The 16532-nt window shown below is 40.3% G+C and overlaps 1 protein-coding gene across 1 annotated transcript in view; it reads right to left on the bottom strand.

The window, feature by feature from the left end:
* Positions 1 to 16532, bottom strand: part of RASGRF1 (Ras protein specific guanine nucleotide releasing factor 1) — an 892789-nt gene that overhangs the window by 252982 nt on the left and 623275 nt on the right. Inside the window, exon 19 of the mRNA XM_044076380.1 lies at positions 2968 to 3080. Coding sequence (XP_043932315.1) covers positions 2968 to 3080 — 113 coding nt within the window. The remainder of the gene's footprint in view (positions 1 to 2967; positions 3081 to 16532) is intronic.

Here is a 16532-nt window from a genome sequence, read left to right as displayed (position 1 = left end):
GGGTCAGGTTTATGTACATTGTGCCACAAACACATAGAGGGTTATATCACGCCCTTATAAAGTAAATGGACATTTTATGTTGTGAGAAAGTAGCAGCAAAGAGACGTATATAGAATTCAGTAGATGAAACAATGCATATCATGAAGGCTGCATTGCACAAATATGTAAGTCAGACTAAAAGAGTGCACAGGATGGCAGGGAAAAACATGGAGCACACTACAGAATCTGTATCGGGAGTCAGGACTGTACGAATTACAGACCAAGCTGTAATGTTCCAAGAGTGACCATTAATAACGTAACAGAAGGGTGATTTGCACAAATTTTCCAACACAATATGTTAGGGAGTCTTCAAAAATGAATGCAGTAGTAAAGAAATTGTTCGCCTTTTGATTTTGTCACTTGAAAACCTTTGAAGCATGCTGAAAGACAAAACATTAGATGAGATGTGCTGCCATCTAGTGGACAAACTGCACCATGATTTAAAAAGAGTAAGATGGATTCTGCTATGCCACCTTGGACTGATTGTTCAGTGTAATAAAAGGGTCCTACATTACCTGATTTAAGTTTTCCCACCAGGATGAAAGAGAAGTATGTTAGAAGGCCAGTTAAAATCTGTAAAAACATTCACTGCATCAACTCCACTTTCTTTTTAGTGGATTATTTATCTTTGCTGTGGCAGGCAGGACAACAGCCTTCCTAATGTCACAGATGTACAATAGCTAAAGGTACCAACTTTTGAAGAAAGGACACCCCAGAGAGTCTTCCTTCAGTTATGAAATGAGCAACTTTTAATAACAGGTATTTTAAAGTACTCATTTCAAGTGGTTCATTGGGCTAAGATGAATGCCTAGGTGAAATGTGCTGTTGGCCAGATCAGAAAGCAGAATTTTGTTTAGCCATGTTATAATTTAGTTAATTTCTTCCATGCTTAGGTTTGATTGCAGTTAATGAGCTGAACCGTAGATGTAGAGTGTAATGCTGCATTATCTTCTGGGATATGTAATATGCCTCTAGTATGATATCTACTACTGATATAAGTTATGTTATCTCTGCCACAAACTTTCTTATTACATTATTTTAACAATGACAGAGACAGATTTGTTCAGTGTTAAATCATCACTGAACTTTCCTGTGTACTTATGCTTTTATAGATTATATTTCTCTGTTAGAACTTTTTTTCTGAGATATCCCATTAATGGGGGGGGGGGGGCACTGTGGTGGTGGTGCTGCGGGAGCGTTGTCGCCTCACAGTTAGACATTGCCCGTTCGATTCTCAGTTAGAGCGTCTTCTGTGTGTCGACATGCATGAATGGACATTCCTTCGTTGAAGGTTGTGCTTTAGGCCCGGCAAGCCAACACGTAAAAATCTACTGCCAATCATTAGCGGACCGGAGTTCCGCTGTGGTGACCCCTAACCGGGAAAAGCCGAAAGACTTGGTAAAGAATGAAAAATAATCAAATGACTCAGTGATACCAGCCTGTGCTGAGTTTGTAAAGAATGCACCCTACCTCAGTGCTGTTCAGGCTCTGCTGCTTGTTATCAACAATAAAGAAAAGGCTCATTCACTTAGAATCAGGAAACTTAAGCATGCAAATATCCATGCACATTAATGTCCTGTTAATGAACATCAGATCTCACCAGTTCATTTGCATAGCTCTTAGAATGTTACAGTGGCAGCATAGTTTGACAGTAGTTGCCATAAAGGTCACTTAGAGGTCCTTCCATTGGAAAACTCTGTGCATCCTTTTTACTGAAACATACAGGACGCCATCTGACATCTCTGTACCAATATCTCAGGCCTGGCTGCTTAACACCATCCTGGATGTAATGTTGCTTCATGTAGATGATTCTATCAAGTTCTTCTTGAGACCTTCATTAAGTCACCCAGTCTACTTTTGACCTTTGGGATGATGGAATGGCCACAAGGCAATAAGGTCAAAATATTAGTGGTACATCATTTTAAGTACAGTGGCCCACACAGAAGGCATGATGGCAAACTTAAGTGCCTTATTAATATACAAAATGCATACATACTGCAGGAAAGTAGAGTCCACCGTACATTCATGAATGGTATGTATACTGTGGACACTTATCTGAGTATCACAATTACAAACTGAAGCAAAGGAAAAACTACTGAAAAACAGCACAAAAGCATACACAAGCAGCATTAAGTGAGATGTACTTGCCCATTTTACATTGCAGGAGATGGTGAATGTCCCCTGCAGTAGGGGATTATTGTGCCTTTTAGGTTTTCAGAAACAGCTGAGATTGAAACACATACTCCAGTCCATGTTAGTTACTGAAACAGTGGTTCTTATATCTCGACTTTTTAAAGGTCTCTCTACGATAAACTCTAGCAAAACCACTCATGCTGTCCTGATGTGCATTGTGTTGCAAAACAGTTTTCTTCACTGAATGAGATGGCAAGAGACAAAAAGAAGTTTACAGCAAGAGATCTTAACATTGAGGATACAGATCAGAATAGATGGAAAGAGAAGTTCAGTGACCTCAAACTCTTTCTGTAGATTGTATGTCTTGTCTATAACTGGAAGGAAGTCTGTGATTTAGGCTATAATAGAAATGGATAAATCAAATCTTCAGGGCTGACAAACTTAACAGGTCTGAATCTCCACTCTGCTCAGAGTGGAGTTGCCAAAAAGGGACCAAATATACTTCACATCTTGGACAAATGATCACATCTTGGATGCCAGGAAAAGAAGAAATTGAAAAATGGTAATTTGAACTCTACATACATACATACATATGCCTTGAGAATGTGAAATAATAAACCACTGAAATTGTATAAATAAAATAAAACATTTTTGTTTTTACGCCTAAATGTAACATACATTTTAATTCTTTCTAGAAGAATTTCCCCTTTTCATATGGACTGTGAAAAAATTGTGAGTCAAATTCTTTTGTTTTTCAACAACTTTAAACTCTCCCAAAACTAACAAAACTGTTACCTGATAATGTTGGCTGCTGCTTTTCTTTCTTGTGTAAGAAGTTCTGGGTCGTGAATCACTTCTTCCAGAAAACTAATGACTTTACATTTCAAGTCGCTGTTGGTTTCAAAATCCTGCAAAGAATATTCCAGAGATATTAATTAGGAATTTATCATGCTGGTCTGTGCTACAAGAACAATAAATGATAGTCTGAGCCCCATTCATAGCTTTGTATTATTTGCATAGTTATTGCATTTGTTTGCAGTACATGAATAAGATACGTTGTAGAGCTCTGCAAGGTTATTGCATTTGTATACACTACATTATGAAGTGCTTTTGCAATTGCATTTGTTTGCAGTACATGAATGACATACACACAGCTTTGTGTGGTTATTGCATTTGTTTGACGTACATGATTAACACCTGTAGAGGTTTTTGTAGTTACTGCATTTGTTCATTTTGTGCAAAGTAGACTTTTGTAGAGTTATTGCATTTTCTGATGTACATGAATAACATACTCAGAGCTTTGCATGGTTATTGCATTTAGTTGCAGTACATGACTGACAACAGCACAAACCCATTCATAGCTGTGCATTTGATAACATAAATGATGGCTAAGGCCATAGGGATTTGGGTTCTCATATAAATGACATACAACACAAACACGTGTCTGGGTACATTACTTATTGCATGATGCTGCCCTGAGATACAAGCTGATTAGGTATACATTTTCCTTGAAATTCCCTTTCCATATTACTCTAGGTGCATTATATTTGTGATGTGACATCTAATTCTACCAGTCCATTGCATAACTAATTGCTGTAGTTCATAGGTTCATAGGTAAGTACTAGGCTATCTGCCTGAGGGCATCTATAAGCCTAGCCAGAATGTGTTGGCTTTCGCCACCCCTTTAGATTAGTTCCTTGTGCCTCGGTCCAGCAGAGCCATTAGTTCTCTGTGCCTCTGTCCAGCAGAGCCACTGCAGTGATCCCCGGGGTAAATTTTCTGTTTCCCACCCACTCGTCAAGGTTTCTCTTGAAGAGTGTTACTGAGGGGCTCTACCTAATGTAGATTGGAATCCTGTTTCAAAGCATGGGGAGTCTCTGGGACAGGAATCGATCCCTCCAGCATATCCTATTTATCATTGTGGTGAGGTTTAGATCCCTAGAGTGTGCGGCTCTTGGGGATTTGTTTTTTTTAGGTGGAGCATGTCCATCAATTCTGGGTAGGACATGGCCTTGTATGCCAGGCAGAGATCACCTCTGAGTAAGCGGTATGTAACCGAGTACAGCTGGAGTTTCTTTAGTCGGGCTGCAGACGGCATATGTCTGAGGCCAGTAATCTTCTTGCTGAGGTACTTCTATGGTCTTTCCAGCTGTTGCAGTTGTCTTGTAAGGTACATCCCAAATGGGGCGTTGTACTCTATGATGGGTCTGATGAGTGATGAGCAGAGGGGCACAATAACCTCTTTTGTTCTAGATGCGAACCCTTTTGTGATTAGGTGGGCCACATAGAAGGATTTTCTAACCACCTTGATAATATGATTACAAAGGAGAGATTACTATCTACTTGGGTCCCCAGATCCCTTATTACATTTTTTGTATTTAGGGGACTACCATGTATGTGATAGTTCGCAGGTACTTTGTTTTTTCCAACGGGGATGACTATGCACTTTTTGGCATTTAGTTTGAGGCCATGATTTTGACACCAGATATCCGTCTCAGTGAAACCATTCTGGAAGATGTCTGTATCCGCTGGAAAGTCATTTATGGCCCCCAGTTTGCAGTTGTCTGCGAACTTGGTCAGCCATAGTCCTCCTGTGCTTGCCTGTACCTCTGAGAAGTATATACCAAACAGGAGAGGTCCCAGGACTGAGCCCTGGGGGACGACACTTGTAACTGGTTTACAGTCGGACTTAGAGCCTGCAACTCTCACAGTGTGGGCTCTATCCATGAGCCAATTGGCAACCCATCTCATGATGTAGGGGTTTATGTTCAGGCTGGTGAGCTTGTCTATAATACCAGAATGGGGAATGGTATCAAAAGCCTTTGCAAGGTCTAGGTAGGCTGTGTGGACCTCTTTTCCCTCATCTAAAGCTTTGGTAACTGTCTCAAAGAAGTCCACCAGGTTTAGGAGGCATGATCTGCCCTTAACAAAGCCAAACTTGGTAGGGTCCAATGTTTGAAGTTTCCCAGTGTCTGTGCTAATGAATTCCATGATGATGCGCTCCATAGCCTTGCAGACCAGGCTAGTCAGGCTTATAGGGCGATAGTTCCCGGGGTCCGTTGTGGCTCCACCTTTGTAGAGCAGGATAACTGTTGCTGTGCGCCATTCCATGGGTACGTAGCCTGTAGAGAGGCTGAGTTTGAACAGTGTGTTTAGGTGAGGGGTTAGTTTATTTTGGAGCTCGTGTAAGACACAGCCTGCAACATCATCTGGTCCCATTGAAGCTGTATTTTTGGCTTTGGATAGGGCTGTTTTAACCTGTGTGTCAGTGATTGCCAGGGCACTACATTCTTCTGGTATGGGTATGGGCCCTTTAGGGGGTGAAATTTGTACTAAACCTGTCTGCCAGAATTGTTGGCAATATCAGTTGGTTCAGTGTATTTTGTGCCATTCTGCAGTAACTCAGAGCAGATCTGAGAGATTCCAAAAAGGTTCTTGACATAGCTAAAGAATGCTTTGTGGTTATCTTTGGAGTCCTTGGCAATTTTTCTTTCGAAGCTAGCCTTGGATGATTTTATGAAGGATCGTAGTTTCTTGCTGATACTGATCAGGGATGGCTTTCCTTCTTGGGATTTTACTCTTTTCTGCACTAGTTTCCTCCTTCTATTGTATAGCTTGTTTATGGCAGGGGTCCACCAGACTGGTTTCCTTTTCTTGGAAGAGTGAGTCTTAGTTTTGCTTGGGATAGTACGATCCATGCATTCTTGCAGGTACTCATAGAGTGCCTTTGTGAGGGATTCAGCAGCTTGGACAGCATTGTCCTTTAGCATGGGGCCTGTGAACCTTTCCACCTCGGTCTTAAGTAACGTGAAGTTTGCTTTTGAAAAGTTTTTCACTGTGGTTTCCTTGATTGGGGGTGGCGGCGGAATGTGGATATCCAGAGTGATTAGTCTATGGTCTGATCTAACCAGCGAGGGTTTGACCTCCGGTGTAGAATACAGGTTGCACATGTTGGTGGTGACCAGGTCCAATATGTTGTTACCTCTGGTGGGGGTATTGACCAGTTGATCCAGGGCATTCAAGTTTATAAATTCTAGGAAGCATTGGGTAAGGGAGTTAGTACTTGAGTAGTTCTCCCAGTTAATGTTTGGGTAATTGAAATCACCCAATATTAGGGCATTTGGTAGGACCTTCATATTTTCCAGTGTTTCCAGAAACGCGGAATGGGGGTCCTGGGTCATGGTGGGTGATCTGTAGCAAGCTACAATTTGAATTGCAGTTTTGCTCATGGTTAGTTGCACATGAATGATCTCTGAGGCATTGTGCTGTGCCAGTAACCTGGAGGTGTGGGTATCCTTGATGAATATAAATACACCCTCACCTTTTGTGTTTCGGTCCGGGTTCTGTGGCCAAAAAGTATGGTATGAGTTATAGCCTGGTAGTTCTGGGGTGCTCTCTGGAGCCTTAAACCAGGTTTCTGTTACTGCACATATATCAATGTTCTCCATACTGGGGTGCCTCGAGTGCATGCATTTTGAGGTTTAGACTTCTGGCATTGAGTAGCATTACCCTCAGTTTTTGGTTACTTGTGCTATTTACGGTGGTGGGTTTGTCTTTTGAGCCTTGCCTAAAAAAGGCACTATGAGGGCGGCAAAAGCCTTGGCCAGTATTCTAAAGCCTAAGGGTGACAGGTGCAAGCCATCTCTTGCAAAGCAATGTGGCTTATCGAGTATGTCATCCCAGGTGGACAGATACTGGATCCCCTTTGAATGACATCAGAAACTTAGCCAATTTCTGAAATTGATCATTTTTTCTTTATACTGTGGCATCATTCTTGGTGAGGGCACGATGCTACTCAGGGTCAGAGTCATACCGGTCTGGGCTACGTGATCAGAGAGCTCTTTCATGTCTCTTTTCATGTAGTCTAGGGAGGTACATCTCAGGTCATTCACACCAACATGGACAATGACAGAGTCATATTTGTACACACTCTGGAGTGACCTGAGTGCTTGTGTTATGTGGCGGATCCTGGCACCCGACAGGCAGCTAACTATAACCTTCTCCTTGTCCAGCCTAGTTAGTGGGACATCAGTGTGCCTGACTATAGTCGCCTATTACTAGTGTGTTGGGTATGTTATTTTGCCTTAAGGGCTATGATTGCGTGGTACACTGATTATGTGAAGTATGTGTTTCATGGTTTGTGATGGGGTGTGCAGGTTGCTTGGGTGCCTGCTTTGGAGGTCTCTGTTGCTTTGGCAGATTTTTATTTAGAGCCTCCAAGTCTGTTTTCGTGTATTTGTGTGTTATTTGCCGGAGTTGGTTTAGTAGGTCTATATGAGACTGGTGGTGAGTTGCAAGTATTTTCCTTCTCCTCTTGACTGTCAGTTCCAGTCTTGGGTTGAGAGAGCTTTGCCCCCAGTTTGGCTGTATAATTGCATCTCTCGCATATATTAATGTTCGGTGGTAGGAGGAGAGGGCTGTCTGTGTACATGAGGCAGTTGTAACATTGCCTCAAAATGCCCAGATTCACCAGTTGGACTGGAGAGTACTTCTGAAACTGCCCTTTGGACATGCCTGAATGGGTAAAGTGAGCTGTTTTACTGATTAGCTGGTAGGGACGAATAGAGAGCCTTGTCCTTCTGGACAGTATAGGGGGTCTAGTGCTAGGGTTAATTAGTGCTTGCTATGAGTTTTGAGCAAGTGCTGGGCTGTGAAATGAATGGTTTGAGTGCTTAAGTTGAAAGTTTGTCTAGGGAAAAATTGAAGAGCAGACTTTGTGGAGCTGGGAATAGTTTAACCCTAGTTAACCGGCACTGCCCGGCGCGCAAAACCACGCAAATGCAGTTTTTATAGCAGGGAAATGAAAGAGATAGAAATTAGCCCAAAATGGCCAATAAACTACTAACTTCTGGGCTACAGCAAACAAGGCGTACAAATTTCAGAAAGAAACAGATCAAATAAGCAGGCACAATAAGCCTTTAAGCAGAAATTTCCAGCTCAGAAGGACACAGGAGTGCAGACTACAAACCTTCTTAATGTAAAATAACTGGCCTGAAACCCAAGTGCTTAAACCAGTACTAATGCACTTTTAGAATAACAGACACCAAGCCTTCAATCAGCAATTCCCAACTTAGAAGGATGCAAGCTACCTGTCCTGCCACAACAATGCAGTCCACAAACCTTCTTAATGTAAAATAACTGGTTTGAAGCCCAAGTGCTTAAAGCAAAAGGCTTAGAATAACAGTTACAATTTAATCAGGCTACTACCAAGCAGTAATAACTGCAACAGAATAATACAATTTTAGAAGAAGCACAAGCAAACTAAGGTAATAAATTGGGAAGAAACACTATTACAGTAAAAGCAGATGAATACAGTGCAATTTTTATATATATATATATATATATATATATATATATATATATATAAAAATACATATATATGAACAATAGAAAACAAGCAAACTGATTTAAACAAATTAGCCAATTAACCAGTAAAAAAACTCAAAACTGAGCACTGTTCCAGCAGTCTTCAATCTGACAATTTCTAACTGCACATTCCTGTCACTAAGATGCAGGGGAACCTTCTCCAAAAAAGATGGCCTGGATTAGTGCTCAAGTGATACAAACAAAGCTAGATTCAGCAGGCCTGAATCTAGTCTATGGTACAGCAGACAAGACGCACCAATATCAGAAAAACAGTTCAAATGAGCAGGCACAGTAAGCCTTTAACCAGAAATTCCCAGCTCAGAAGGGTAGAATCTAGCCTCTCCTCCCACAGGAGTGCAGACTGCAAACCTTCTTAATGTAAAATAACTGGCCTAAAGCCCAAGTGCTTAAACCAGTACTAATGCGCTTTTAGAATAATAAACACTGAGCCTTCAATCAGCAATTCCCAACTTAGAAGGATACAAGCTACCTGTCCTGCCACAACAATGCAGTCCACAAACCTTCTTAATGTAAAATAACTGGTTTGAAGCCCAAGTACTTAAACCAAAAGGCTTAGAATAACAGTTACAATTTAATCAGGTTACTACCAAGCAGTAATAACTGCAACAGAATAATACAATTTAAGAAGAAGCACAAGCAAAATAAGGTAATAAATTGGGAAGAAACACTATTACAGTAAAAGCAGATGAATACAGTGCAATATATATATATATATATATATATATATATATATATATATATATATAAAACAATAGAAAACGAGCAAACTGATTTAAACAAATTACCCAATTAACCAGTAAAAAAACTCAAAACTGAGCACTGTTCCAGTAGTGTTCAATCTGACAATTTCTAACCGCACATTCCTGTCACTAGGATGCAGGGGAACCTTCTCCAAAAAAGATGGCCTGGATTAGTGCTCAAGTGATACAAACAAAGCTAGATTCAGCAGGCCTGAATCTAGTCTATGGTACAGCAGACAAGACGCACCAATATCAGAAAAACAGTTCAAATGAGCAGGCACAGTAAGCCTTTAACCAGAAATTCCCAGCTCAGAAGGGTAGAATCTAGCCTCTCCTCCCACAAGAGTGCAGACCACAAACCTTCTTAATGTAAAATAACTGGCCTGGAACCCAAGTGCTTAAACCAGAACTAATACACTTTTAGAATAACAGACACTGAGCCTTCAATTAGCAATTCCCAACTTAGAAGGATGTAACCTACTTGTCCTGCCACAACAATGCAGACTCAAACCTTCTTAATGTAAAACAACTGGTCTGAAGACCAAGTGAAATAACCAAAACACTTAGAATAACAGTTACAATTTAATCAGGCAACTACCAAGCATAATAAATGCAGCAGAATAAACACAAGTGAGTGCTTTTAAGAAGAGGCAAAAGCAAAATAAGGTAATAAAGTAAGAAGAAACACACATACAGTAGCAGCAGATAAAGTGCAAATTGTTTTTTTTATATATATAACAATAGAAAACAAGCAAATGGATTTGAACAAATTACTCAATTAACCGGTAAAACCTCAGAACTGAGCCCTGTTCCAGCAGTCTTCAATCAGACAAGCTCAGGCCAAGGTGGGTATGCCTACTCACATGTTCTCCCTGTATTAGGCAGGATGAGCTAATGAGACTAGAGTAGGATAGAGCTGGGATAGGGCTGAACAGAAGGGAATGGTAGGAGTGTCAGAAATCAAAATATGATCACAGTGTACTCGGATTAGTGAGCAAATGAGATGGGCCCAGGAGGAGTGTTCAAACACACATTTACAGGAGGGGTGGTCAATTCCAAAGCCACCAAGATTAATACCACAACAAGAACAGGGAGGGTGGGTGGAGAATACTAACTGCAGACAGAGAGAAAGAGAGAGCTCAAAATGTTCAGTAAACAAATAAATAAGCAGATAAATGCAGTACTATTTTTAACACAATATTCAATGAAACAATAAACAGAAAAAATAAAATTCAGTACTATCTTATAACACTGCAAGTTTGTACTTATCTCAGCTTGTAATAAAGTTGATGTAGGGTATGCAAAAGCTAACCAAACAGTTCCACTATGCAACTATTCAGCAGAAATAATTGCAGAGATAAGGGACTAAGACTTTAAGGCACAGAGAATCCCTCTAGGCTAAGACTTCTATACCGAATAACAATGAAGTGAGAAGAATAAACTAACTACATACAGAGAGAGAAGAGAGAGAGAGCTCAGAATTTTCAGTAAACAAATAAATAAGCAGATAATGCAGTACTATTTTTAACACAATGTTCAATGAAACAATAAACAGAAAAAATTAAATTCAGTACTATCTTACAACATTGCAATTTGTACTTAGCTTGTAATAAAGTTGATGTAGAGTATACAAAAGCTAACCAAACAGATACATCATGGTATGCATAGCTACTCACCACCTACTCATTTTTATGGTTTCTCTTCAGATAGTGCTGTAGATGTTGTTATTCCTTTTACGTTGAGAGAGCTGGTCAGGCATCCCCATGCCTACTTGCAATTATTTTGCAAATAGAAGTATCACTAAACTCAACAACTGGTGCTGTGAGACCTGCAGAGGGATCAGAGCCCCATAAACATAGTGAAAACCCTGTATCTGCCGGGTCTATATTAGGTAATCGAAGCTTTAGGTAATTGAATACCTAAAGCTCGACACCTAAACAGCGGAAGCTGTAAACATTGAATGGCCACTTCCGCAAATTTTTTCATAGGGAAAAAAATTTGCTTGGTCATTATCAGGAATCTGCCCTTTTCTCCGCTGTAGAGCGATCTTGGAGTTGGTATATTTAGTTAGGGGGGTGGGCAACAAAAAAAATTCACGGAAATAGCAGTTCGATGTTTACAGCTTTCGCTTTTTAGATGTCGGGCTTTAGGTATTCGATTACCTAAAGCTTCGACTATATAATATAGACCCTATCTGCCCTGTCAGTAGTTGGTTTTCAGTCTGTGATAGTGAAATGGAAAGGTCGGGTTATATTGACATCCTGGAAGCTTGCTACAAACAAACTCAAAATGAAATAGAGGAGCATGTGTCATGATGGTATTGCAGATCATATCAGGTACATCAAGATACATGCAATGCATGGGTTTCTTGGACAGCTGAATGATAATTACTGATACACTTTAACCACTGGACTATCTGTACACCCAAAGGATGCTCTCTATGTCCGAGAAGGATATTCTTGTACCATTCAGGGAATGGGGATTAATTAAAAAGTTGCATCCTTGTTGGGCTAGACATGATAATGTAAATAGTAAAATAAGTACTTGTGTCTTGTGGTGGTTAGAGTTATCAGTAATGAAACACAGAAATATAGATTTTTTTTAATCATCCCATTGGCCTTATCTGCCATGTAACTATCAAGCCCTTTTCACCTACTGACCCATTCATTCTGACTGATTCCTGGTATCCTGGGTCATCAGGAGGGAGAGACGACAGCAGAGAATCGATTTCATCATCCAGTGAGTGTCAGGAGATATTTTTATATGGGCTCTTAATGCCTCCAGTGACCAGGAAGTGTGATGTAGTGCTCACTACACTGACCCAGTACAAGTGCACACTTCTGCACACCCACAGATTTCAGTTACGGTTTATGTGCACTCCTATATAAGTTCATGCTGTCTGACCATTAACATCCAGTACCTGCCTATCCCCTGGCTGGAGATTTTGTGACATTCTGGCAAGAACAATTTCACCGAATTTCTTCTTAATCTGCTTACATTAGTTCATTCTTTGACATTGTAAGAACATAAATTATAACAACTATAAGAGTTTGACGTGAACTCTTGTGTCTCACTCTGTGCATGTGCAGAGTGACAGTCATCTGAGTCAGTGTGTGAGTTTCCTGCCCGCTTTGCTCCTCTTGCACCCTAAGTCCCCAGCCATCCCCTGGACTCATACACTTATACCATCTTCTCTCCTCCCACAGATACTACATTATACACCATCACTTAATGCAACACATACCTATTCCTATCCACTTCCATTCCACTACAGGTAATACAACAATACAACAGCCATAAAAAAATACTGGGAAATAATACTAACATCAACGTCTAGCATAACTAAACTAATAAATCAGCCCATGCCATATATTCTTATACTATCATCTCAGTATCTGACAAAATACACCTTCCCACCATTCTCACACTCACCTTACTAAGTCTGTTCCATGCTACAGTTACGATGTACCTGTCTCTTGACAATCTCATACATCCACCACTGATATCCCCCTTCCATACCACTCTTCACTTATCTTTTCTTCACTGCACCACATAAAGAATCATCATCATCATCAGCTCCCCCTTTTCCCATTTTTCTACATGGGGTTGAGGTATCCTGTTAACTGTCACCAACTCTCTCGATTCAGTGCCACACTCCTGCCTTCTTCAACACTCATGCCTGGCTGTCGTAGATCTTTTACACAATCCATGCACCTCTTTGTTGGATGTCCCTGCTTCCTCTTACCTTCGTCCTCTCTGTCCCAAATCTTCCTCACTAGATTGTATTCTGGCTTTTCAGCATGTGTCCAAGCCACTGTAATCTGTTCTCATTGATCTTTTCTGCAAATGAAGCTACCTTGGCTTCTGCTCTTATGTCCTCATTTCTTCATCTGTCCCACAGTGTGCATCCTACCACCCTTCTCAGGCACTTCACTTCCATCATCTCTAGCTTCTTCATCTGCTCTGCCTTGACTGCCCAGGTTTCTGTACCATACAGCAGTACTAGTCGCACAACTATCTTGTACACTTCACTTTTCAGCTTATTTGGCATTCTTCTGTCATAGACTACACCAGACATTCTGTGCCAATTGGCTGCAGCCCCTCTGATTCTAGCTTTGACCACTTCTTTCAGACTTCCCGTTTCCTCAACCACCTCTCCCAGATACTTGAAGCTGTTTACCTGTTCCGCTATCTTCCCTTCTATCTCTATTCTCAGCTTCTTCTGATTTCCCCAATTCACTGCCATTACCACTGTCTTATCTGTGCTTAGTTTCATCCCATGTGCCTTTAGTTTTGCATTCCATTCCTCTATCCTTTGCTGAAGTTCTTGCTCAGAGTCTCCCTGTAATGCCACATCATCTGCATACAGCAACATTGTTGATCTGCCCCCTCCGACACCAGTATGAACAGCAATGGGCTCAGAGCTGAACCCTGGTGTACACCCACTCCCACTCCCACTGGGAACCCCTCTGTGAGGCTGAAAACCGTTCGTACTTGAGTCATTCGGTCCTTGTACATAGCCTCTACTAATTCTACCAATGTTTCTGGGACTTCAAACCACCGCAGTACTGCCCAGATCAGCTTTCTTGGGACCTTGTCATATGCTTTCTCCAAGTTTAGGAATGCCCAGTTGGACTCTCCTCATCTCTAGCTTCTTCTCAAGTATTTGTCTCACTGCAAACATTGGGTCAATTGTGCTGCATCCTGATCTGAATCCGAACTGCTCATCTCCCATCTTGCATTCTACTACTCTGTGTATAGAATATACACTTCAAAAAATTATTTTTCTCTGCCAAAAAAACTGCCATAACCTCTCTCCAAAGTTTTATACTGTCCCATGAAGTTCAGCTTATCAAAACAAAAACAAAATCATATACTTGTAATGTACAACACAACAAATGTCATATTACTTCCAACTACCATCCCTAATATCTCAGATGATATACATCCCGATCATGGCCCAGTATGCCTACACTTGACACCCACCCCAGTCCCAATCTATCACATGTACACAGCAACTACTCCTCACTCCACACCCCATAAATCTTACTCACCCCACTTCTCAGTCTGCTAATTCCACATTCAAATTCTTTAACAGTAATATATATGCTGCATCTCCAATAAGGTCTGTGAATTCCAAGCCTGGGTTGCTTCGCAAAAAACAGATATTACAGCTGTTACTGAAACCTGACTCAAACCACATATCAAAGATACTTTTCTTCATCCAGATTACAATATTATTAAATCTGATCATACACCCACAAAAGGAGGTGGTACAGGTTCTATCTACTAATCTCACTTACTCTGACACTCTTATCACATACAGTTCCCAGCTTCTCAAATGCAGAAAGATTTCTAACACAACTAAAAGTTAACCAAAACAAATTTATCTGTCTTACTGCACTATCCCCCTAACAATAATCTGTCTCTATTTGAGGGCATTTTGTCCTGGATATTTTCCAGTATTAACCATAAAGCCCGTATCCTTGGTGATTTTAATAGTGACTGGAGAACAGTTGCTCTAAAATCCTCTCCAGTTACTATTACCCTATTCAATTTCCCACTGTTAATTAACTCTCCAACTAGATATACCAAATATGCAAATAAATTTACTACTCTAGACTGGATCCTAACCTATTCTCTTTAAAGAATGACACAAACTTGTTTCCTCCCAAATAGCCTAAGTGATCATCACCTCACCTCTGACATTTGACAATGAAACACAACAGGTAAATCTTCCCGATACACATGTCAGAAATCTAAAGAACTTTCACTGAAGTATCATCGTCTCTTCAATCTCACAAATCAATTGGTACATTCTCAATTATCTCTCCAATAGACCAAGCAGTTGACAAATTCAACTCCATCATTCTTAACATTCTTAATATCCTTACTCCAGTTAGGGGAAAAAGGTCAAGTCTAACCCAGCTCTCTGGCTAACAACTGAAACTAAACATTTAAGACAAAGAGATAAAGCCTGGAAAATATGGCACACAAACAAAAGTGACTCCTCTTACCAGTATTAAACAGAACTCTGAAATGTTAGCAAAAAAACACATCCTAACTTCATTTTCAACCACAGACAAGGGAATGAACATTTATAACATATGAAATCTGACATAAGGAAGATAGAAAATGTAAAAGCAAGTAAATCATTAGAATAATCACTTTCATTTTGCTATACAGTACATTTTTAGTTTTTCATAAAATTTTCAGTGTTATGCCACCTAAAATGCACAGACTATGTAAGCAGAACTGAAATCATGTAAAACAGTATAAAATATATTACAGTTATTAATTAATTGTTTATACAGAGTCACTGCCTATTGTATGTGCAGCAGTGGATACAGATAGAGAGACAGATAGAGAGATAGATCGCAGGCAGTAGTTACATCAGAGGTAGGAGAAGGAAGATGGACGTGCAATGGCATGTGGGTAGATTGTTACATGTGATCTGGGTCTGGGAGGTGGGAACGTTTTAGAGAAAAATACTATAATTATACAAGAAAGATCGGTGTTTATGCAATTACCCTATTTTGGTAGCATTTGCAATGTGCTTGACTGCTCCAAAAGGTGATTTCTCAATTCATGTCAATGTTTTTACATCGAGTATGGAGGCTGTTTAGTTTGGTTTGACCTTCTCCCAAACTTTAGGGGCAGGGATTGAGAAGCCCTGATTGCTACAATTCAGAATAGTTGTGGTTCCTGCAGGCTTGGCATGGATGCTGAGATGTCTTCATATAGTCTGTTTATAAAGAAAGGGGAAGAGTTCAGGTTTACGAGAATTAGGTTCAGGGTCTCCAGAATGAGCGGTAGTCTCTGTGGAATGGGTAATAATTTGGATTTTTGTAAGGTGACACAGTGGTGTTTTCATTTATGTGAAAGATTTATGAGTCTGCAGATGTTATTTAATGCTGCTGAAAGTGTGGTAAGATTTTTACTGGAAGCAGTATCTATGGGGAGTCCATAGTCCCATTTTGGAAGTACAACTTCCTTTCAATTGGTAGCTTTAGCTGTAGGGGAGATACAATGGTTATCTCTAGCCCAGGATAAGAGTTTGTTAACTTGTGATTGGTAATTTGAATATGGTTGTGGAAAGTAAGTGATGCATTTAACCACGTGTTCAGATGCCTATAGGATTTCACTGTTTTTAACAATTGTCCTGTATTGTGGTAAATTGTCTGCACAGCTGGGATTGTATTGAGGTTTTGTGGCGTTACAAACAACATTGCC

Source organism: Protopterus annectens, chromosome 7.part0 (assembly GCF_019279795.1).
Source record: "Protopterus annectens isolate FY-2018-M chromosome 7.part0, PAN1.0, whole genome shotgun sequence".
NCBI lineage: Eukaryota > Metazoa > Chordata > Ceratodontiformes > Protopteridae > Protopterus > Protopterus annectens.
Note: the sequence above shows the minus strand (reverse complement) of the source record. Positions and strands in the feature narration are given on the sequence as shown.